Raw genomic sequence first — 25,195 nt, 5'->3', positions numbered from 1 at the left:
GGTGTCACCCTCTCCCCCAAGGATTCTGTCAAGACAAGTACTCCCAGAGCCACTGTCATCAGTGGTGTCAAGGATCAGTGCTGAGACCTCTGTTGTTTGTCATATATACATAAATAAATGATTTGGATGAAAATGTAGGTTGGCTGAATAGTAAGTTTGCAGACAACACAGAAAATGGCAGAGTTGTGATATTGAGGAAGGTTGTCAAAGGGTTCAGCAGGATATAGATCAGTGGCAGAGAAATGGCAGATGGAGTTTACTCTGTGCAAGTGAGGAAATGCAAGAGGGAAGTAGACAGTAAGTGGTAGGTGGAATTTAACTCAGCCGTGCATTTTGGGAAGTTAAATCAGGGCAGGACTTTCACAGTGAATGGCAGGGCCTAGAGAGTGTTGAAAAACAGAAAGACCTTAGAATACAGGTACATAGTTCCCTGAAAATGGCAACACAGATAGACAGTGTGAAGAAGCCGTATGGTACTCTTGCTTTCATCAGATGGGGCACTGAGTACAAGAGTTAGGACATCAAGTTGCAGCAGTATAGAACATTGGTGAGATTGCACCTGGAGTATTGTGTGCAGTTCTGGTCACCATATTATAGGAAGGATGTGACTAAGCTAGAGAGGATGCAGAACAGGTTCACAAAGACATTTCCGTGATTGGAGGGCTTGAAGTATGAGGAGAGACTGGACAGGCTGGGACTGTTTCCCTGGAGTGAAGGAGGCTGAGGGGTGACCTTATAGAGATTTATAAAATCACGAGGGGCGTAGATAAGGTGGATGGTCACAGACTTTTTCCCCATGGTAGGGCATTTTAAAACTAGATCTTCCCCTAACAAAACCATGCAGGCAATCTGAGATTAACCTCTGCCTTTTCAAGTGCAGATTAATCCTGTCCCTCAAATTTTTTTCTGATAACTTCATTACCACCGACATTAGGTTCACAGGCCTGTAATTACTGGCTTATCTGTGCTGTCCTTCTTGAATAAAGGTATCATATTTGCTGCCCCCCCCCCCCCCCCGCCAGTCATCTGGCACCTCACCTGTGGTCAGCAAAGATTTACTAATCTGTTGGGGCCCCAGTAATATCTTCCCTTTCCTCCCATAGCAGCCTGGGATACATCTCATCAAGCCCTGGGGATTTATCCACCTTTAAGTCCACTAAAACATCCAATATCTCCTCTTATTCATTTGAGACTCACCTGTGACTGTAGTTCCATATATAAATTGCCACTTTGGTCCCTCAGGAAACCCACTTTTTCCCTGAATATACTTACAAGATACTTTGGTATTTTCCTTAATCTTATCTGCCAGTAATATTTTATGCCCCCTCTTACAGAATCGGCCCGGAGAGATGTTGGAGCAGTGGGTCCCTCACAGGTACAGGCAAACTATTTAAAAAGCTCATTTGTTTTGTGTGTTTTCGCAGGCTTTTTATCTTGCAGAATTAAGAAGGGCTAATAAAAAGGGGGTCGTGTCAGGCGGAGCAGCCATTTGTTGGAGTGGACAGAGTCAGAGTGAGTGGCTTTGGCACAACAGGCTTCGGCATCAAGAGGCAGAGGCCATCTGCAACAACACTGGTGAGTAGCTGGTAAGTAAAGGTAAGGTTTACTGTTATTGTGATAACTTAAATCACCTACAGCTAGGTAAGGAAAAAAAATAGTTCAGATGGAGGGCAAGGAGATGTGCTGCAGCTGCATGATGTGGGAGCTAGTGGACCCTACTGTGGTGCACGGTGACCACATCTGCAGTAAATGCTTGAGGCTGGAGGAACTTCGGCTCAGAATTGATGAGCTGAAGTTGCAGCTTCAAACACTGCGAAGCATCAGGGAGGGAGAGAGTTCTGTAGATGCTTTGCTTTGGGAGGCAGTCACTCCACTTAGAGCAGGTACTTCTAGGGTCCAGGAGGCAGATAGAGGGGTGACTGTCAGGGGAGAGAAAGAGAAAGGGAACAGGCAGACAGTGCACACACAGTGCAGAGGACCCCGGAGGCTGTTCCCCTCAAAAACAGGTATTCCGCTTTGGATGCTGTTGAGGGGGATGACCTACGGGGATCAAGCGGCAGTAGCCAGGTCTCTGGCACTGGAACTGGTCCTGCTGCTCGGAAGGGAAGAGAGGAGGAGGGCAATAGTGAGAGGGGGCTCGATAGTCAGGGGAACAGACAGCAGGTTCTGTGGACATGAGCGAGAATCCTGCATGGTATGTTGCCTCCCAGGTGCCAGGGTCCAGGATGTCTTTGATCAGGTCCACGGCATTCTTGTGCGGGAGGGAAAGCAGCCAGAAGTCATGATACAAGTTGGTACCAACGACGTAGGTAGAAAGAGGGATGAGGTCCTGAAAAGGGAGTTTAGGGAACTAGGCAGAAGGCTGAAGAACAGAACAAGGGTAACAATCTCAGGATTGCTGCCAGTGTCACGTGATAGTGAAGGTAAGAATAGGAGGAGGTGGCAGATGAATGTGTGGCTGAGGAGTTGGTGCAGGGGGCACGGTTTTAGATTTTTTGAGCATTGGGATCTCTTCTGGGGAAGGTGGGCCCTGTACAGAGTGGATGAGTTACACCTGAACTTGAGGGGGACCAATATCCTTGCAGGCAGGTTTGCCAGTGTGGTTCGGGAGGGTTTAAACTAGTTTGCAAGGGGGATGGGAACCGGAGGGATAGGACAGTGGAAGAAGTGCATGGAGTAAAGTCAGATCTAACACACAGAGAGGCTTTGAGGAAGGAGAAGCAGAGTACAGGGTATAAAAGTAGTAAGGTGGATGGGCTAAAGTGCATTTACTTAAATGCAAGAAGAATCAGGAATAAGGGTGATTCTTGCAGGATGTTAGGGATAAATTTGTCCCAGTGAGGCAGAGAAAGAATAGCAGGGTGAAGGAACCATGGTTGACAAGAGAGGTGAAACATCTTGTTAGGAGGAAGAAGGCAGCATACAAAAGGTGTAGGCAGCAAGAATCAGATAGGTCTCTTGAGGAATATAGGGTAGCAAGTTCCTTCCTTGAAGGGTCTGAGGAGAGCAAGAAGGGGACATGAAAAGGCCTTGCGAGTAGGGTTAAGGAAAATCCCAAGGCATTTTTCACTTATGTGAAGAGCAGAAGGATGACAAGAGTGAAGGTAGGACCGATTAGAGACAAAGGTGTGCCTGGAAGCTGTGGAAGTGGGTGAGGTCCTCAATGAATACTTCTCTTCAGTATTCACCAAGGAGAGGGGACTTGATGACGCTGAGGATAGTGTTGGTAAGGGTAATGTTCTAGAGCATGTTGATATCAAGAGAGAGGATGTGTTGGAGCTGTTAGGAAAGATTAGGACAGATAAGTCCCCAGGTCCTGACGGAATATTCCCCAGGCTGCTCCGCAAGGTGAGGGAGGAGATTGCTGAGCCTTTGGTTAGGATCTTTGAGTCCTTGTTGTCCATGGGAATGGTACTGGAGGATTGGAGGGTGGCAAATGTTGTCCCCTTATTCAAAAAAGGTAGTAGGGATAGTCCAGGGAATTATAGACCAGTGAGCCTTATGTCTGTGGTGGGCAAGCTGTTGGAAAGGATTCTTAGAGATAGGATCTATGGGCATTTGGAGAATCATGATCTGATCAGGGACAGCCAGCATGGCTTTGTGAAGGGCAGATAGTGTCTCACAAGCCTGATAGTGCTCTTTGAAGAGGTGACCAGGAAGATTGATGAGGGTAGTGCAGTAGATGTGGTCTACATGGATTTTAGTAAGGCATTTGACAAGGTTCCACATGGTAGGCTTCTTCAGAAGGTCAGAGGGCATGGGATCCAGGGAAGGTTGGCCAAGTGGATTCAGAATTGGCTTTCCTGTAGAAAGCAGAGGGTTGTGGTAGAGGGAGTGCATTCAGATTGGAGGGCTGTGACTAGTGGTGTCCCACAGGCGTTGGTTCTGGGACCTCTGCTTTTTGTGATTTTTATTAATGACGGATGAGGGGGTAGAAGGGCGGGTTGGCAAGTTTGCAGATGATTCAAAGGTTGGTGGTGTTGTGGATAGCGTAGAGGATTATCAAAAATTGCAGAGGGACATTGATAGGATGCAGAGCTGGGCTGAGAAGTGGCAGATGGAGTTCAATCCAGAGAAGTGTGAGGTGGTACTCTTTGGAAGGCAGAGTGCAAAGTTAATGGCAGGATTCTGGGTAGTGTAGAGGAGCAGAGAGATCTAAGGGTCCATATCCACAGATCCCTGAAAGTTGCCTCACAGGTGGATAGGGTAGTTAAGAAAGCTTATGGGGTGTTAGCTTTCATAAGTCGAGGGATCGAGTTTAAGAGCTGCGAGGTAATGATGCAGCTCTATAAAGCTCTGGTTAGACCACACTTGGAGTACTGTGTCCAGTTCTGGTCGCCTCATTATAGGAAGGATGTGGAAGCGTTGGAAAGGATGCAGAGGAGATTTACCAGGATGCTGCCTGGTTTAGAGAGTATGCATTATGAGGAGAGACTAAGGGAGCTAGGGCTTTACTCTTTGGAGAGAAGGAGGATAAGAGGAGACATGATAGAGGAATAGATAGAGTGGACAGCCAGTGCCTCTTTCCCAGGGCACTAATGCTCAATACAAGAGGGCATGGCTTTAAAGTAATGGGTGTGAAATTTAAGGGGGATATCAGAGGAAGGTTTTTTACTCAGAGCGCGGTTGGGGCATGGAATGTGCTGACTGGGGCGGTGGTGGAGGCAGGTACATTGGTCAAATTCAAGAGATTACTAGATAATTCAAGAGATTACTAGAGGAATTGAAAATAGAGGGACATGTGGGAGGAAGGGGTTAGATAGTCTTAGGCGAGGGTTAAAGGTCGGCACAACATTGTGGGCCGAAGGGCCTGTATTGCGTTGTATTGTCCTATGTTCTATGTTCTAATTTCTTTTTTGTTTAAGTTTTTCCATAAACTTTCAATACTCCTGAAGGGCTACTCTGTTCTCAATTCCCTATACCTCCCATAAGCTTCCTTTATCTAGCCCTTGATATCCAGGGTTCCTTGGACTTGCTGTCTTTACCTTTCAGCATGAACTCTCATCATCTTCACGTCTCCCACTAATTTGATGTAGATCTCTCCGCAAGTAGCTGCTCCCTGTCTAATTTTGCCAGGTGCTGTCTTACAATTTTGAAATCAGCCTTCTCTCAGTTCAGGGCCTTAACTTCCACACAATCCTCCCTTTCAATGATTACCTTAGATACATCTGTGTGTGTGTGTGTGTGTGTGTGTGTGTGTGTGTGTGTGTGTGTGTGTGTGTGTGTGTGTGTGTGTGTGTGTGTGTGTGTGTGTGTGTGCGCATGCACGTGCACGTGCACGTGTGTGTGTGTGCGTCTGCACAAACACATGCAAGAAAGAGAAGGACAAATAAAAAAGGAAAAATGAAAATAAAGAGAGCAAGGGAGAAAAAGGCAGATGGGAGTAAGGAAAATACTGTTGTGATAAGAGCTTTGGCCTGTAACCCCCTTCCACGTGTATTTGAAAGGTAGTTGGAGAGTGATTTCACTAACATGGGCCTGCATTTAGGTTCAATATTATATATCTACAGCATCAAGCCCTGAATATAACTATGGTGCTGCAAACAAGTTGCCTACCTGGAGTCTTGGTTTCATTGGGAATAATACAGCGCACAAAATGAGGCTGTGTTGATCGCAAGTTAGTCATCAGCTTGTTGAGATTCTCCTGAAGCAATAAAATAAAACCTTGTTACTCCAGCCAGATTCTTCCTGGAGCCATGTTTCACAATATCAGTAGATATTGAATGATTCCATTTCCAATAATCAGCCCCTCTCACAAATAATTAATGCAGTGCTTCCCCCAAACTTACTCACAGGTTGACCTTGACCCTGACCCTAAACCATGCTGAAGTTGTGATGTCACCATTCTGAGTACAGGGTATATATTCCATCTGGTTATCAGACAAATCCTAACAGTTGTATTCATTTTAGGAGATGTTGGCCTTCCTAAATGTCCTGAACAAAGAGGTGTGCTTGGCTGTTTCAGAGTCAACCACATTGGTGAGTCTGGAGTCACATATAGGCTAGACCAGGTAAGGACAGCAGATTTCCTCCCCAGCAAGCACTTGTGAACCAGCTGGGTTTTCTCAATAATCTGGTAGCTTCTTGTTCATCGTTAACAAGACTAATTGTTCTTTTTTAAATTCCAAATTAATAACAGAATTCAAATTTCACCTGCTATGACAGGATTTGAACTCAGGTCCCTGGATTGTTAGTCCCAATGGCTGGTTACTGGTCTGGTAATCTAATCATTGCACCACCACCATACCCTCCAGTTAAAAGTCTATTCCCTCGAATCAGGGATATTGCTCTGGTTAAAAGGGGACCACTGCCAGTTGATGAGGAATTTCTTTTGATTATTAGAGGCTCACATTTGGTTAAAGGTGATTCCCTCCATTTAGAAACATAGAAAAACTACAGCACAATTCAGGCCCTTCGGCCCACAAAACTGTGCCGAACATGTCCCTACCCTAGAAATTACTAGGCTTACCCATAGCCCTCTATTTTTCTCAGCTCCATGTACCTATCCAACAGAATCTTAAAGGACCCTATCGTATCCACCTCCATCACCGTTGCCGGCAGCCCATTCCACGCACTCACCACTCTGAGTAAAAAACTTACCCCGACATCTCCCCTATACCTACTCCCCGACACCTTAAACCTATGTCCTCTTGTGGCCACCATTTCAGCCCTGGGGAAAAGCCTCTGACTATCTACCAGATCAATACCTCTCATACACCTCTATCAGGTCCCCCCTCATCCTCCGTCGCTCCAAGGAGAAAAGGCCGAGTTCCCTCAACCTACTTTCATAAGGCATGCTCCGCATTCCAGGCAGCATCCTAGTAAATCTCCTCTGCACCCTTTCTATGGCTTCCACATCCTTCCTGTAGTGAGGCGACCAGAACTGAGCACAGTACTCCAAGTGGGGTCTGACCAGGGACCTATATAGCTGCAACAATACCTCTCGGCTCCTAAGTTCAATTCCTCGATTGATGAAGGACAATACACCATATGCCTTCTTAACCACAGAGTCAACCTGCGCATCTGCTTTGAGCGTCCTATGGACTCGGACCCCAAGATCCCTCTGATCCTCCACACTGCCAAGAGTCCTACCATTAAGACTATATTCTGCCATCATATTTGACCTACCAAAATGAACCACTTCACACTTATCTGGGTTGAACTGCATCTGCCACTTCTCAGCCCAACTTTGCATCCTATCTATGTCCCTCTGTAACCTCTGACAGCCCTCCAAACTATCCACAACACCCCCAACCTTTGTGTCATCTGCAAACTTACTAACCCACCCCTCCACTTCCTCATCCAAGTCGTTTATAAAAATCACAAAGAGCAAGGGTCCCAGTACTGATCCTTGAGATACACCACTGGTCACCGACCTCCATGCAGAATATGACCCTTCAACAACCACTCTTTGCCAGTTCTGAATCCACACTGCAATGTCCCCTTGGATCCCATGTCTCCTTACCTTCTCAATAAGCCTTGCATGGGGTACCTTATCAAATGCCTTGCTGAAATCCATATGCACTACATCTACTGCTCTCCCTTCATCGATGTGTTTAGTCACATCCTCAAAAAATTCAATCAGGCTCGTAAGGCAGGACCTGCCCTTGACAAAGCCATGCTGACTATTCCTAATCATATTATACCTCTCCAAATGTTCATAAATCCTGCCTCTCAGGATCTTCTCCATCAACTTACCAACCACTGAGGTGAGACTCGCCGGTCTATAATTTCCTGGGCTATCCCTACTCCCTTCCTTGAATAAGGGAACAACATTCGCAACCCTCCAATCTTCCGGAACCTCTCCCGTCTCCGACGATGCAAAAATCATCGTCAGAGGCTCCGCAATCTCTTCCCTCGCCTCCCACACATCTCATCCGGTCCCGGCGACTTATCCAACTTGATGCTTTCCAAAAGTTTCAGTACCTCCTCTTTCCTAATGTCTACACACTCAAGCTTTTCAGCCTGCTGCAAGTCCCCACTACAATCCCCCAGATCTTTTACTGTAGTGAATACTGACGTAAAGTATTCATTAAGTACCTCCGCTATTTCTTCCGGATCCATACACACTTTCCCACTGCTGCACTTGATAGGCCCTATTCTTTCGCATCTCATCCTCTTGCTCTTCACATACCTGTAGAATGCCTTGGGGTTTTCCTTAATCCTGCCCGCCAAGGCCTTCTCATGCCCCCTTCTGTCTCTCCTAATCTCCTCCTTAAGCTCCTTCCTATTAGTCTTATACTCTTCCAGATCTCTAACATTACCTAGTTCTCTGTACCTTTTGTAAGCTTTTCTTTTCCTTTTGACTAGATTTATTATAGCTTTTAATAGGGGATACACACTGGTTAAAAGAGGATTCCCAGTGAATTACCTCTGCTCAATAGGGATTCCCTCTGGCATGGTGTTTGGAGAGATATTAATGGGTACGTCAGGTCTGGGATGACAACTCGTGACTTTCCTCATTAGCTCTTTTCCGGCTTTTGTTTTTTCTCCATACTTACCGCATTCTACTCTTCAGCAGCTTGTGAGTAGAAAGATAGCACAGACTTAAAGTGATGTTCATTCATAAATCAGCTAAACATCACTGCAAGTCTTAACCACCTTGATCTCCTTGACAGGTCAGAGAGAAATCACGTGATCAGTTCGGACATAGGAAGCTATTGGGCCATTTCATCTCAGCCATCCAGAAACCTGACGTCCCCAAAATTCTTATATTCCCACTGAGCAAAGTTCCCTCCTAGAAGCCTAAACATATGGGTAATGATGGGATCAACGAGTGAAATGTTTAACCTTCTTCTCTCTCTTGGAATCTTGAGTATGGTTCCAAGATGATTATATGCTGACTAAACAAAGTTTGATGGGGTTTGGAGCTGTGAATTCAGAAATGGCCCACTGGTAGCTATCTGTAGGTACAAACAATATGATAACTCAAGCACCTGAAGAAAAGTTTTTTTTTAAGTTGTATAGAAACCAATTTACAATAAAGGAATCATCTATTGAAGACCGTCATTTCTATTCTTTTTTGGACACTGGTTGCTAAATTCAGACTTATCCAATGGTGTGAAGATCTGCCTTGATGGGAACTAAAACTTGATCAAAAACAAGTTTTCATATGTGGAATGCAGGATGGCAAACCCAAATATCATTTCAGACACATCAGGAAAAACCTGAATGTTGTGGCCCTTACTATTATCTCTTGCCATAATATTTTAAGAAATACAAATTAAACAGAGACATTGACTGATTAATGGAGAATCAAAATTCCTCATTGTCCAGTTTCTGCTTCATCCTCAAACAGTAATAAAGTTAGAGAATTTGAGTACCTTTTCTATAACACCATTTCAATTATTAAACAATTTTATTTAACAAAAACAAATACATGGTGACATGGGAACCCAGAGCTAAAAGAACCGAAGCTAAAAATTCTATCATGTGCTGTAATGCTTTCATACGTGAAAGGATGTTATAGAAACTCAACTGTACTTATTTTATCCACAAGCATCGCACTTCCAGATCATCAGTCTGGTTCGCTGGTCTATGCATGAAGAATATTGGGCATGCACAATGCTTTGGACATTATGTACAGTGGAATGATGGAGTTTGGAACTTCACAAAAGTGCTTTAAAACCCATTTTATATGTTGAGGAATTTCTAATTTGTGGTATGTCGAATTGTTAGATGTGAATGACTTTAAATTTTATAAACAGTCTGCATTTTCTTTTCTATGTAGCTACTTATAGAGTCATACAGCACAGAAACAGGCCCTTCAGCCCAACTGGTCCATGCCGACCAAGATTCCCATCTAAGCTTGTCCCATTTGGCCACGTTTGGCCGATATCTCTCTAAACCTTTCCTATCCATGCATCTGTCCAGGTTCCTTTTAAATGTTGTTAATGTAACTGCCTCAACCACTTCCTCTGGCAGCTCATTGGTTCACAATGATTATGGTTTACGATGGTGCACGGTTTCAGTCAGTGAACATTTGATTATCTATGTGGACACTGACATTCAGTTTTTCCCTTTGAAGTCTGTGAAATCTATGTCTGTGTCATTGATGGCTGGATTATTCTCACAGTTTAAAATCTAAAGTGACATGTAATCAAACACTTGCAAATTATTCCTATTAGCAAAGGAGTGTATTGACACATATTCAGGGAAGAGATCTACGTGCCAGCATGGCTATAAGAGATTACAACTGAACACATTTGAGGAGAATAGCATGTGTGTGGGAGGCCACTTTGAAGCTGGATTGTAAGTAGAGTTGAACCTTACTTTATGTAACTGGGAGACAGTCTGGAAGGAGGCAGCTTTCTTCCGCTTTTCCTTTGCTCCTGACTTGGCCTGATCCATGGCTAGAATGAAAGGAGAAAAACTAAAACACTCAGCAGATGAGAATCAGTGGGAAAAGATATGACAGTAAGTACAACTCATATTCCAGAATCGTTTATGGTCACACAGGAGTTTACTGGTGTGAGCAAGATATGCATTTAATGGCTCAAGAGAAAAATTGACATACTGATACTGTGATCATCGTGCAGTGGAATCAAAGAAAAACTTTCCACAGCTGGTTCATTGAATCATAGAAATGTTTTGCACAGTATGGGTCTTTTCAGCCCACCTCATCCATGTCGACCACGATGCCTATCCACGCTAATCCCATTTGCCCACATTTTCCTATCCAAGTGCCTGCACAAACACCTTTTAGACATTGTAATTGTATCTGCCTCCATGGCCTCCTCTGGAGATTTGTTCCAGGTATTCACCACTGTCTGTGTGAAAAACTTACCTTTCAGATCTCCTTTAAATTTCTCCCTCCCACCTTAAACCTGTGCCCTCTAGTTCTACATCCCCTGCCCTGGGAAAAAGATTCTGACTATATGTCCCTCATAATTTTATCAACCTCCAAGGTCACCCCTCAGCCTCCTACATCCCAGGGAGAATAAACCCAGTTAATCCAATCTCTCTTTATAAGTAAAGCCCTCCATCTAGGCAACATCCAGGTGAATCTCTTATTCACATTCACTCTATTAGTACCACATCCTTCCTGTAGTGCGACAGCCAGAACCGTTCACAATACTCCAAGTGTGGTTTAATCATGGTTTTGTACAGCTGCAACATGTCCCAACGTTTATACTCAATGCCCCAGCCTAGGAAGGCAAGCACACCAAATGCCTTTTACACTACTCTATCCTGTGTTTTCACTTTCACGGAGCTATGGACTTGCACTCCAAGGTCCCTCTGTATATCAACACTCCTAAGATCCGTACCATTACTGGGGTCAGACTTTGCAAAATAGATGGTTGTGGATGTTAGATGTCATTTATCTCAGCTCCAGGACATTATTGCAAGCTCTGTGTCCATGGCCCAACCTTCTTCAGCTACTTCAACAGTGACTTCCTCTCTCATCACAAGGTCAAAATTGGGGATGTTCATTAAAGATTGTATTATAATCTATTCCATTCACAACTCAACAGAAAATGAAGGAGCCAAGCCTGCAAGTGGCAAGACTTTGTAAACTTTCAGGCATTGGCTGAAAAGGGTTGGATGACATTTATGCTATACGACTGCCAGGTAGCATCCATCTCCAACAAAAGGAAAGTTTAACCACCTACCCTGGATACCCAATGGCATTACCGCATCTCTCACCAGCAACATCCTGGGGGGTCCCCTTTGACCAAAAACTTAAATGGATCAGCCTCATAATTACTGCAGCAACAAGAGCAGGTCAGAGGGCAAGTGATCAGTAGCAAGTGACTCAACTCCAGATTTCTCAAAGCTTTTCCACCATCTACTAAATATGATTTTGGAGTGTGATGGTATACTTTCCACTCATTTGGAAAATTGTGTCTCCAACAACACTTAGGAAATTCAATGCCATTCCAGACATTGAATATAGAAGTAGCAGTAGGCAATTTGATCCTTCAGGCCTGCTCCACTTTTCAACCAATCATGGCTGTTTATCCATTTCAATACACCACTCCTATCTCCTATTTCCATTGATCCTTTTACCATTAAAACAAATATCTACCCCCTCCTTGAACATATGTAATGATGGGACAAAGTAGTCCTCTCTACTGGCACCCAATCCACCATCCTAAGCATTCATCTCCTTCAGCAGTTCACACTATGGCTGCAATTCATACTATCCCTGAAATACACTGCAGTTATTTTTCAAGGGTACTCCTACAACACCTCCCACACCCATGGTCACTACTACCAAGGAAATGGAAATGCCACACCTGTAACTTCTTCTGCCCGACTTTGAAATTAGTGTCAAGGATAAGGATGGAAATTTGGGATGGTGTCAGGTGTGTGGTAGGAATAATGTCTTAGAAAAGGCCAGAATTTGAAGACAGGACTTACTTTCATGAGAAGAGCCCTAGGTGAGAGAATGGACTACTGAAAAATTTCTTACATTGGGCAGTACAAGCATAGATTCAGATAACAGCAATTTGAAAATAATTTACCTGCTTCGGCACTGATATAATTTTCATACAATGATGCCAACAACTTGTTGGAGGATTTCTGAAAGACTGCCACCACAGTCTCATTCAATGGGTCCTTGTTTTTATCGAGCCACCCAATAATGTTGTAGGGAACCTGCAGGAAATCAAAATTAGTCTCTGCCTTAACACCTGTGGAGACAGACATACATCTACAAAGCCATAGAATATAGAACGGTACAGCACATGAACAGGCTCTTTGGCCCATGGTGTCCGTGACCAACAGGATGCCAAATTAAACTAAATCTTTTCTCCCTGTGCATGATCCATATCCCTCCACATTCATATGTCTGTCTAAAAGCCTCTTAAAATGCCAAATGTGGTGTCATCTTTACATATTAATCATATGTCCTACATTCATATCCAAATCATTAATGTATACAGTATAATACACTACCAATCCCTGTGGTACACCACTGGTCACAGACTTCCAATCACAAGAACAACTCTCCACCATCAACCTCTAAAACCTATTGTACTATGCTTAAGGGACATTTAGACAGGCGCTTAAATGGGCAAGACATAGAAGTATACAGACCTAATGCAGGCAAATGGGTTTAGTGTAGATGGGCAAAAAGGTCAGCATGGACATGTTGGGCTGAAGGGCCCAGTTCTCTGCTGTACAACTCCATTACCAAGCCAATTTTGGATCCAATTTGCCAACTTGCTTTGGATCCATAGGCTCTAACCTTTTGTTTCAGTCTCCTATGTAGAACCTTGTCAAAAACCTTACTGGTCCATGTAGACTACACCAATACGTTTTGTTACCTCACCGAAAAAGTTGATCAAACAGGATCTGCCCCTAACAAAATAATGTTGACTACCTTTGATTAATCCCTGCTCCTCCGTGTATTGGTATTGGTTTATTATTGTCACTGTACCAAGGAACAGTGTAAAACTTGTCTTGCATACCAATCGTACAGTTCAATTCCTTACACAGTGCAGTTATGTTGACTTAGTACAGAGTGCATTGATGTAGTACAGGTAAAAACAATAACAGTAAAAAGTAAAGTGTCCCAGCTACAGAGAAAGTGCAGTGCAATAAGGTGCAAGGTCACAACAAGGTAGATCGTGAGGTCAGAGTCCATCTCATTAATTCTGTCCCTCAGATTGTTTTTGGACAAGACTCTGCATCAGTCTTCACCTGAAATATCAACAATTCCTTTCCCTTCACAAATGCTGCTTAACCCGCTAAGTTCCTCCAGCAGATTTTTTTTTAGCTCCATTTTTCAGCATCTGCAGTCTCTTGTGTCACCATTATCCTTGCTGCCTTTCTTTTCTGTTGTCCTTCAGATATCTGGTACTTCACCTGCGGCTAGCAAAGACTTAACCATTTCTGTCAGGGCCACAATAATCTCCTCCCTTGCCTCCCATATTAGTCTGCAATGTATATCATCATACCCTGGAAAGTTATCAACCTTTAAGCCCACCAGATCATCGAGTATTTTTTTCTTTTTAAAGATACATTGTAGAATTTCACAGCCCCCTCCCCCCATCAAATTCTCCATCTACTCAATCCCACTCATTAGTGAATTCAGATGAGAAATATTCATTTAAGACCTCACCTATATCTGACTCTTCACACAGATTGCCACTTTGGTCCATAATGTGCCCTACTCTTTCCTTGGTTACCCTCTTGCCCATAGTAAACATAAAATGCTTTGGAATTTTCCTTAATCTTGTCCACTGTGATATTTTGTGTCTCCTCTTTCCCCTCCTAATATCTTTTACAAGTACCCCCTACATTTTCTATACCCTTGAGTTCTCTGTACCTGCCATATGCTTCCTTTATCTTCATCAAGACCTCAATATCCTTTGACATCCTAGGTTTCTTGCTGTCCTTACCTTTCATCCTTACAAGAACACGTTGGCCCTGAACCTATTTTGCTCTCTTTTACTCACTCATTTCCTTTCATATACTATTGCATTTGTGCAGTGATCTTTACGTGTGCATTATATTTTTTTCACACCTGTGAAGTGATCACACTTGTGTACAAAATGACCAACTTACCACACCAGCATAATGAACCAGCTCAAAGTGAGCTTCATATTTGCGTTTTTTGTCTGGCCGTGGTTTCTGCAGATTGGGGGATTTGCCCAGGTGATTGTCATACAGCTTTGCTTTGAATGACATGTCTGTGGCTTTTGGGAACATGCATTCCTCTTCCAGGATTGACAGGATACCCAGCGGCTAGATCAAACACAAAACAAACGGTTAATCAGAACTGGGCACTATTGGTACTAGATGTAGTCTGTAGATATTGTTTGGTAGGGCAAGCACTAGAAACACACAGACTACAAGCTCCAGTTTCCAACTCCCTCATTAATTACTCTGGCTTATATTAAGAAATTTGACAACCAGTCTGAAACAAAAGGTTCGACAGTTCAGTACTGAAATGATTAAATATACCAGTCATCATTGGAACATTAGTTTCATTAGAGACTCAAGGACAGGACAACAGATGAAGGTGACAAAGAACAAATGGATGGGCTGTGAATCACATGTTGATGTGCTGTGAACTATGGCCACAATACATGTGGAATGAAGTAACTTGGTATCATTAAGATAACAAGAGTGGGGATGGAGGAGACTTCTGTCTTAAACCTACAAGCAGGAGAATGGGATGTACCAAATAGTCACCTCTCCACTCGTAAGAACCATTAGCGGTCATATTAGTATCTAACTGAATGTCAATCATTGTCTTTGCATCTAACACAAGGCTTAATCAGTAAGTCTGTGGATGACACAAAATTACGAGGTATTGTTTATAGTGAAGAAGGTTATTGTAGATTACAGGAGGATCCTGATCAGTTAGGGAAATGGGCCGAGGAGTGGCAAATGGATTTCAATTCAAACAGTGTGAGGTGATGCATTTTGGAAAGTCAAACCAGCATAGGACTTATACCTTGAATGGTAGGGCACTAGGGAGTGTAATGGAACAAAGGGACCCAGGAGTACAGGTGCATAGTTTGTTGAAAGTGGCATCATAGGTAGACAGGGTGGTGAAAAAGGCATTTAGCACGCTGGCCTTCATCAGTCTGGGCATTGAGTATAGGAGCTGGGACATTAACTTGCAGTTGTACAAGTCGTTGGTAAGGCCACACTTGGAGTACTGCATACAGTTTTGGTCACCCCATTATAGGAGAGACATGGTTAAACTAGAAAGAGTGCAGAGAAGATTTACAAGGATGTTGCCAAGGTAGAGGGCCTGAGTTATAGGGAGAGGTTGCCCAGGCTACATCTTTATTCCTTGGAATGTAGGAGAGTGAGGGGCAACTTTATAGAAATGTTTAAAATTATGAGAGGCATAGATAAGGTGGATGGTAACAGTCTCTTCCCCAGGGTAGGCGAGTCAAAAACTAGGGGACATGGTGAGAGGGGAAAGATTTAAAAGGGACCTGAAGGGCAACTTTTTCCACACAGAGGGTGGCGAGTATCTGGAACGAGCTGCCAGAGGAAGTGGTTGAGGCAGGAACAATAGTATCATTTAAAAAGCACTTGGATAGGTACATGGAGGGGTGGGGTGAGAGGGATATGGGCCGAACACAGGAAATTGGGACTAGCTGGGTGGGCACCATGGTTGGCATGGGCTCATTGGGCCAAAGGGCCTGTAGCCTTGCTGTATTGCTTTATGACTCTATAACTGTAAAAACCTCAATCTATTCAAACCATCAAGGAGACTCTTGCTAAAGTTCTCCCTGAAAGTTTATATTGTTTGAATGAAAGCTCTTTGCATCTACATCTCTAAACTCCAGTAATATTTGATTCACAACAGGTGCTCTTTCCTCCTCCTTTCTCAGCTCTTGGCAAGCTACAAGCTTCTTCTTCTTCTGGGCTTCACTCCATGTAGGAGCTCCATTGACTCAGGAGGGAAATACAGTGAATGCAATTGTGTCCACTGTTGTGCACAAATTTGGGATTAAAGTTTAGTCTCCCTGGTTGAGAGAACACAAGGACACTTGAAATAAAATCTGGAACAGGCTATTCAGCCAATCCTGCTTGCTCCATCATTCAATAAAATTATGGCTGCTCTTTTACCCAAGCCCAGTATCCTGCATTAGCTCCTTAATCCCTTCATATCTAACAAATCTATCACCTTGGTCTTGAATTAACCTCCACAGCCCTTTTGGGGAGAGAATTCAGTTCCTCTGGGAGAAGAAATTTCTGAATGGTTGACTCCATTTTTTTCAGATTTAACAACCAGGAAAGGCGGCACAACATGGTGGGCCGAAGGGCCTGTATTGTTCTATGGAAACATCAACTCTGCAACTACCCCACTAGACCCCTTAAAACATGTGAGAGGCACTCAGCACATCAGACAGCATCAGGTGGGGTGAGAAATCAAGTGAACTAGAAAACTGAGTAGACAATCATGTTTTAACTTGCATAGAGGGGGAGGGGGTGGAGAGAAGACGGTACGTCTGTGAAAGGGACAGAGCAAAAGTTGTCAAGATAGCAATTATTTTTAAAGAAACAGCAGCTAGAAACAGAAAAGACTCTTCCAGTCTCCTGTCATTTAACTCTGTCTCACTCCCGCATTGACCTCTGCCTTCAACCTCCTATATTGCCCCAACAATGCCCAAGATAAACTCGAGGAACAGCAGTCAACTTCACCCTGGGTTTTTGTAATTCTAGGGACTTAATATTAAATCTAACACATTCAGGTAAGGCCCCCTTTTTCTCCTCTGTTCAAAGATATGTCCGTACCCTTCTGCTTCAAATTGTTTGTTTTCTCTTTTGTCTCCACATGCTGTTTTTTAAAATAATTGCTCCCTTGACAACTTTGATCTGCCCCAGCTACAGACATACCTCTGCACGCTCCACAACTTCAAACACATTGTCCTCTTACTTTTCCATTTCTGAAGAAGAGTCCTTGATCCAAAACTAACTGTGTTTTCCCTCACTGATGCTGTTTGACCAGCTAAGTACCTATACCATTTTCCGTTATTGTTAGAGTATAGGATTAATCTTTCCTCATATAACAGTAGCAGTCCCAGGAATCAATCTGGTGAACCCTCGTTGCACTCCGTCTATCACAAGTATATCTCCATTATGTAAGGAGAGCAGCCATGTACCAATAGTCCCAAGGAGGTCCCACCAGGGTTCTCTATAATTGGTACAAGATGCCTGTATTCTTCCACTCAAATCCTCTTGCAATAAAGACCAACATACTGTTTGGCTTTCTAACTGTTTGCTGTGCCTGTACATTAATTTCCAGTGACAAGTGTACGAGGACACCTAGGTCTGTCTGAATAGCAACACCTCTCATGATTTAAAGAGTACTCCAGTTTTCTCCCCCAGAGTGAATAACCTTGCTCTTCACTTAGCCATGAAGTATCTCTGCAGCCTTGTCAGAGCCCATACTGCCACCTAGCTGTGTCTCAGCATCAAAGCTGGATATGTTACACTCACCCAAATTATGGACATGGACTGTGAACAGCTGGGATCACCACAACCAACTGTCACAGCCGACTGATCAAAAATTGACTCTCATCCCTATGCCCCACTTTCTTTGTTAATCAATCCTCAATTCATTCTAGCATATTACCCTAATAATCTGCACTTTAATTTTCATAGAGTCACAGAGATATATACAGCATGGAAACAGACCCCTCAGCCCACCTAATCCGCACCAATCATCAACTACCCATTTACACTAATCCTACTGTAATCCCATTTTTTGTTTTCCCAACATTCTCATAACTACATTATCAACTCCTCCCAGCTTCTACCACACAGTTTACAGAGGCCAATTAACTGACCAACCCATATATTTTGGGGAAATGGAATGAAAATGGAGCACCCAGAGAAAACCCATGCAGTCAAAGGAGCTGGACCTTTGAAAAGGGGTGAGTCTCTGTGCCTGTGCTTGTGAGTTTCACCTTGCAAGAGTCTAAACAAAGTACATTTGCAAAGTGTTACCAGTTGATTGGCTTATTAACAGCAGCAAATAAACGGAAGGTAGGTATAAGTGGAGCAGCCATTGTGTGAGTGGGTCAGTGTTAAAGTGGGGGTATTGAGGCTTTGGTGAGAAGAGGTGATGGTAAGTTCCTTCCTTCCTTCCTTTCTTTCTTTTTTTGCTTGGGTGTTTCCTTCAGTGCCAGGACAGAGCAGTGAGAATGGCTCCAGAGCCAGTGGTGTGTTCAGCTTGTGAGATGTGGGAGTGCTGAGAGACATCCAGTCTCCCTGATAACTACATCTGCACAAGGTGCATCCAGCTGCAGCTTCTTACAGACGGTGTTAGGGAACTGGAGCTGCAGCAGGATGACCTTTGGCTCCTACGGGATACTGTAGAGTACATAGATAAGAGCTACAGGGAGGCAGTCACTCCTAAGTTGCAGGAGGCAAGTAGCTGGGTGACTGTCAGAAGGACTGAGAATAGGCAGAAAGTGCATAGTACCCCTGTGGCTGTTCCCCTGAATAACAGGTATACCACTTTGGATACTGTTGGGAGGGACGACCTACCGGGGAAAGTTGCAGTGACCAGATCTCTGGCACTGGGCTTGGTCGTGTGGTGCAGAAGGGAAGGGGGGAGAAGAGGAGGGTACTACTGATAGGGGATTCCATAGTAAGGAGGGCTGACAGGAGATTCTGTGGATGTGAAAGAGACTCCCTGATGGTATGTTGCCTCTCTCGTGCCAGGGTCAGGGACATCTCGTATCGGGTCCACAGCATTCTGAAGGGGGAGGGTGAACAGCCAGAGGTCGTGGTACATATTGGTACCAATGACATAGGTAGGAAAAGAGATGAGGTCCTGAAGAGGGAATATAGGGAGTTAGGTAGGAAGCTGAAAAGCAGGACCTAAAGGGCAGTAATCTCTGGTTTGCTGCCTGTGCCACGCACCACTGAGGGTAAGAATAGGATGATTTGGCAGATGAATGTGCACCTAAGGAATTGGTGCAGGGGGCAGGGTTTCAGATTTCATAGAATCATAGAACAGTACAGCACAATACAGGCCCTTTGGCCCACAATGTTGTGCTGACCTTTAAACCTTGCCTAAGACTGTCTAAGCCCTTCCTACCACATTACCCTCTATTTTAAATTCCTCCATGTGCTTATCTAGCAATCCCTTGAATTCGACCAATGTACCTGCCCCCACCACCGCCCCAGGCAGCGCATTCCATGCACTCTCTGGGGAAAAACCTTCCTCTGATATCTCCCTTGAACTTCCCGCCCATTACTTTAAAAGCCATGCCTTCTTGTATTGAGCATTGGTGCCCTGGGAAAGAGGCGCTGGCTGTCCACTCTATCTATTCCTCTTAATATTCTGTTCACCTCTATCATGTCTCCCCTCATCCTCCTTCTCTCCAAAGTGTAAAGCCCGAGCTCCCTTTGCCTCTCCTCATAATGCATACTCTCTAAACCAGGAAGCATCCTGGTAAATCTCCTCTGCACCCTTTCCAACGCTTCCACATCCTTCTTATATGAGGTGACCAGAACTAGACACCGTACTCTAAGTGTGGTCTAACCAGAGTTTTATAAGCTGCATCATTACCTCGTGGCTCTTGAATTCGATACCTCGACTTATGAAAGCTAACACCCCATAGGCTTTTTTCACTACCCTATGCACCTGTGAGGCAACTTTCAGAGATCTGTGGACATGGATCCCCAGATCCCTCTGCTCCCCAACATGACCACACTACCAGTCTGCCAACACCAATATGTCTTGGACGGCATCAACATCCATTTCTCCAACTTCCATTAACCACTCATGACACAGTGCACTGAGGTAGTACAAGGGAAAACAATAACATTTGCAGAATAAGGTGTAACAGCTGCCATTAACCTTGTACTCTGCCTTGGAGTTTGTCCTTCCAAAGTGCACCACCTCATACTTTTCCGGATTGAACTCCATCTGCCACTTCTCAGCCCAGCTCTGCATCCTATCAATATCTCTCTGCAATCTTCAACAATCCTCCACACTATCCACAACACCACCAACCTTTGCGTCGTCTGCAAACTTGCCAACCCACCTTTCTACCCCCTCATCCAAGTCATTAGTAAAAATCACGAAAAGCACAGGTCCCAGGACCGATCCTTGTGGGACACCGCTAGTCACAGCCCCCCCAATCTGAATGCACTCCCTCCACCACAACCCTCTGCTTTCTACAGGCAAGCCAATTCTGAATTCACACGGCCAAGCTTTCCTGGATCTCATTCCCTCCGACCTTCTTAAGAAGCCTACCATGTGGAACCTTGTCAAGCACGTTACTAAAATCCATGTGGACCACATCTACTGCACTACCCTCATCAATCTGTCTGGTCACCTCCTCAAAGAACATTATCAGGCTTGAGAGACATGAATCAAACTTCACAAAGCCATGCTGGCTGTCCCTGATCAGACCATGATTCTCCAAATGCCTATAGATCCTACCTCAAAGAATCCTTTCCAACAGCTTGCCTAGCACAGACGTAAGGCTCACTGCTCTGTAATTCCTGGACTATCCCTATTACCTTTTATGAATAAGAGGACAACATTTGCCACGCTCCAATCCTCCAGTACCATTCCCGTGGACAACGAAGACTCAAAGTTCCTATCCAAAGGCGCAGCAATCTCCTCCCTCAACTCGCCTAGCAGCCTGGGGAATATTCCGTCAGGCCCCGGGGACTTATCTACCCTAAGATTTTCTAACAACTCCAATACATCCTCTCTCTTGATATCAACATGCTCGAGAACATCAACGTTACCAACACTGTCCTCAGCATCATCAAGGCCCCTCTCCTTGGTGAATAGTGAAGAGAAGTATTCATTGAGCACCTCACCCACTTCCACAGCTTCTAGGCACTTTTTCCCAACCTTATCCCTAATCGGTCCGACCTTTACTCTCGTCATCCTTCTGCTCTTCACATAAGTGAAAAATGCCTTGGGATTCTCCCTAACCCTACTCGCCAGGGACTTTTCACATCCCCTTCTTGCTCTCCTCAGCCACTTCTTAAGTTCCTTCCTTGTTACCCTACATTCCTCAAAAGACCTACCTGATCCTTGCTTCCTAAACCTTACGTGTGCTGCCTTCTTCCTCCAAACTAGATGTTCCACCTCTCTTGTCACCCATGGTTCCTTCACCCTGCCATTCTTTCTCTGCCTCGCTGGGACAAATTTATCCCAAACATCCTGCAAGAGATCCCTGGACAATGGCCACATCCCCATAGTACATGTCCCTTCAAAAATGTCATCCCAATTTACTCTGGCAATTTCTAGCCTTATAGCCTCATAATTTGCCCTTCCCCAATTAAATACCTTCCCGTCCTCTCTGCTCCTATCCCTGTCCATGACAATGCTAAAGGTTATGGAGCGGTGGTCACTGTCCCCCAAATGCTCACCTACTGAGAGATCTGTCACCTGACCCGGGTCATAGATCTAATATGGCATTACCTCAGTCGGCCTGTTAACATACTGTGACAGGAATCCATCCTAGACACACTTAAACTCTGCCCCGTCTAAACCTTTGGTACTAAACAGGTGCCAATCAAGATTTGGGAAGTTGAAGTCTCCCATGATAACAACCCTGTTATTTTGGCACCTTTCCAAAATCTGATTCCCAATCTGCTCCTCAGTATCCTTGCTGTTACCAGGGTGGCTATAGAATACTCCCAGTAGAGTAACTGCTCCTTTCTTGTTCCTAACCTCCCCCCATACTGACTCTGGAGAGGATCCTGCCACATTATCCACCCTTTCTGCAGCTGTAATGGTATCTTTGACCAGTAACGCCTCTCCTCCTCCTCTTCTCCCCCCACCATCCGAATCCCTTTTAAAAGATTGAAATCCGGGAATATTTAGTATCCACTCTTGCCCTGGTGACAGCTAAGTCTCTGCAAGAGCCACAATATCATAGTTCCATGTATTTATCCAAGTTCTCAGTTCATCACCCTTATTCCTGATGCTTCTTGCATTTTAGTAAATGCACTTTAGCCCATCCACCTCACTACTTTTATACCCTTTACTCTGCTTCTCCCTCCTCAAAGCCTCTCTATATGTTAGATCTGACTTTACTCCGTGCACTTCTTCCACTGACCTATCCCTCCGGTTCCCATCCCCCTTGCAAACTAGTTTATCATTGGGATCTCTTCTGGGGAAGGTGTGACCTGTACAAAAGAGACGGGGTACACCTGAACAGGAGGGGGAACCAATATTCGTGCAGGCAAGTTTGCTAGAACTGTTGGGGAGGGTTTAAACTAGTTTGGCATGGGGATAGGGAGAAGAGTGATAGGTCAGAAGTTGGTTCATTTAGTGTACTAGTAGATGCAGAGTGTAGAAAGACTGTGAGGAAGGACAGGCAGTTGAAAGGGCAGCAAAGCTACTCCTCCACCTCTTTTTACCTCCGTCCTTATCCCTTTTGAAACAACTAAACCCCGGAATATCCAGCAGCCATTGCTACCTTTGCGACAGCCAAGTCTCTGTAATGGCCACCACGTCATAGTTCCAGGTACTTTCCTATGCTCCAAGTTCATCAACCTTGTTCCTGATACTTCTCGCATTGAAGTAGACACACTTCCGCCCATCCAACTGACTGCGATTTTGCCCTTTCAACAGCCTATCCTTCCTCACAGTCTTCCTACACTCTGCACCTACTGCCCCTCACAAAGCCATGCTGACTGTCCCTAATCAGCCTATGCTTTTCCAGAACCCCATTCAAGTACTCCCTAAAAAACCTCCAAATTTCTGCCATGCACTTCCCCAAGAACATCTGCTCCCAATTTACACTCCCAAGCTCTTGCCTAATAGCATCATAATTCCCCCTTCCCTGGTTAAATACTTTCCCATATTGTCTGCTCCAATCCCTCTCCAAGGCAATGGTAAAGGTCAAGGATTTATGGTCATTATCTCCAAAATGCTCTCCCACAGAGAGATCTGAAACCTGCTTCAGTATTCACCAGAGAGAGAGACCTTGATGTTTGTGAGGATAGTGTATGACAGGCTGATACGCTAGGGCACGTCAACATAAGGGAAGAGGATGTGCTTTAACTTTTGAAAAACATTAGGATAGATAAGTCACCGGGGCCGGACGGGATATATCCAAGGTTATTAAGGGAAGTGAGGGAAGAGATTGCTGTGCCTTTGGCGATGATCTTTGCATCCTCACTGGCCACAGGAGTGGTGCCAGATGATTGGAGGGTGGCAAATGTTCCTTTGTTTAGGAAAAGGAGTAGGGATAACCCTGGGAATTACAGACCAGTGAGCCTTATTTCAGTGGTGGGCAAATTACTGGAGAAGATTCTTAGAGACAGGATTTATGGGCATTTGGAGAAGCATAGGTTGATTCAGCATGGCTTTGTGGGGGGCAGGTTGTGCCTCACAAGTCTGATTGAATTCTTTGAGGATGTGACAAAGCACATTGATGAAGGTAGAGCAGTGGATGTGGTATACATGGATTTTAGTAAGGCGTTTGATACGGTTCTTCATGGAAGGCTCATTCAGAAAGTCAGGAGATATGGGATCCAGGGAAACTTGGCTGTTTGGATTCAGAATTGGCTTGCTCGTAGAAGACAAAGGTGGTAGATGGAGTGTATTCTGCCTGGAGGCCAGTGACCAGTGGTGTTCCACAAGGATCTGTTCTGGGACCCCTGCTCTTTGTGATTTTTATATATGACTTGGATGAGGATGTGGAAAGGTGGGTTAGTAAGGTTGCTGATGATACAAAGGTTGATGGTGTTGTGGATAGTGTAGAAAGTTGCTGTAGATTACAACAGGATATTGATAGAATGCAGACCTGGGCTGATGGACTTCAACCCGAAAAAGTGTGAAGTGATACACTTCGGGAGATTGAATTTGAAGGCAGAATACAAGGTTAATGGCAAGACCCTTAGCAGTGTGGAGGAACAGAGGCATATTGGGGTCCACATCCATAGATCCCTCAAGGTTGCTGCGAAGGTTGATAGGATTGTTAAGAAGGCGTGTGGTGTGTTGGCCTTCATTAGTTGGGGTATTGAGTTCAAGGGCTGCGAGGTAATGTTGCAGCTCTATAGAACTCTGGTTAGACCACACTTGGAGTATTGTGTCCAGTTCTAGTCACCTCATTATAGGAAGGATGTGGAAGCTTTAGAGAGGGCGCAGAGGAGATTTACCACGATGCTGCCTGGATTGGAGAGCATGTCTTGTGAAGATAGGTTGAGCGAGCTAGGGCTTTTCTCTTTGGAGAGAAGGAGGATGAGAGGTGACTTGATAGAGGTGTACAAGATGATAAGAGGCATAGATCGAGTGGACAGTCAGACTTTTTCCCAGGGCGACAATGGCTAACACGAGGGGACATAATTTTAAGGTAATTGGAGGAAGATAAGGGGGATGTTAGGGGTAAGTTTTTTTTTTTTACACGGAGAGTGGTGGGTGCATGGAATGCACTGACAGCAGAGGTTGTGGGGGCAGATACATTAGGGACATTTATGAGACTCTTAGATAGCTCTCCATTTCTCTATCATTCATGTGGCTATGTGGGAGAGAAGGGTTAGATAGATCTTGGAGCAGGATAAAATGTTGACACAACATTGTGGGCCGAAGGGCCTGTACTGTGCTGTAATGTTCTATGTTCATGGGGAGAACGTGCAAACTCCGCAGACAGCACCCAGGGTCAAGTGACCCTGGGTACCTGGTACTGTGAACCTTGGCCTCTGACACTGCGAGGCATTTCCTTATTCCCCAACATTAACTTGTGTAATCTATTCCTTTTGTTTTTACATCTATAGAAGTTTTTACAAT

General features: G+C 44.5%; 1 protein-coding gene across 1 annotated transcript in view; it reads right to left on the bottom strand.

Annotated features, from left to right (window-relative positions):
* Positions 1–25,195, bottom strand: part of LOC127578827 (myosin-7-like) — a 118,153-nt gene that overhangs the window by 56,140 nt on the left and 36,818 nt on the right. Inside the window, exons 16-19 of the mRNA XM_052031317.1 lie at positions 14,515–14,694; positions 12,447–12,600; positions 10,273–10,352; positions 5,557–5,644 (exon numbers count right to left, since the gene is read on the bottom strand). Of these exons, the coding sequence (XP_051887277.1) occupies positions 5,557–5,644; positions 10,273–10,352; positions 12,447–12,600; positions 14,515–14,694 (502 nt within the window). The remainder of the gene's footprint in view (positions 1–5,556; positions 5,645–10,272; positions 10,353–12,446; positions 12,601–14,514; positions 14,695–25,195) is intronic.

Source organism: Pristis pectinata, chromosome 16 (assembly GCF_009764475.1).
Source record: "Pristis pectinata isolate sPriPec2 chromosome 16, sPriPec2.1.pri, whole genome shotgun sequence".
NCBI lineage: Eukaryota > Metazoa > Chordata > Chondrichthyes > Rhinopristiformes > Pristidae > Pristis > Pristis pectinata.
Note: the sequence above shows the minus strand (reverse complement) of the source record. Positions and strands in the feature narration are given on the sequence as shown.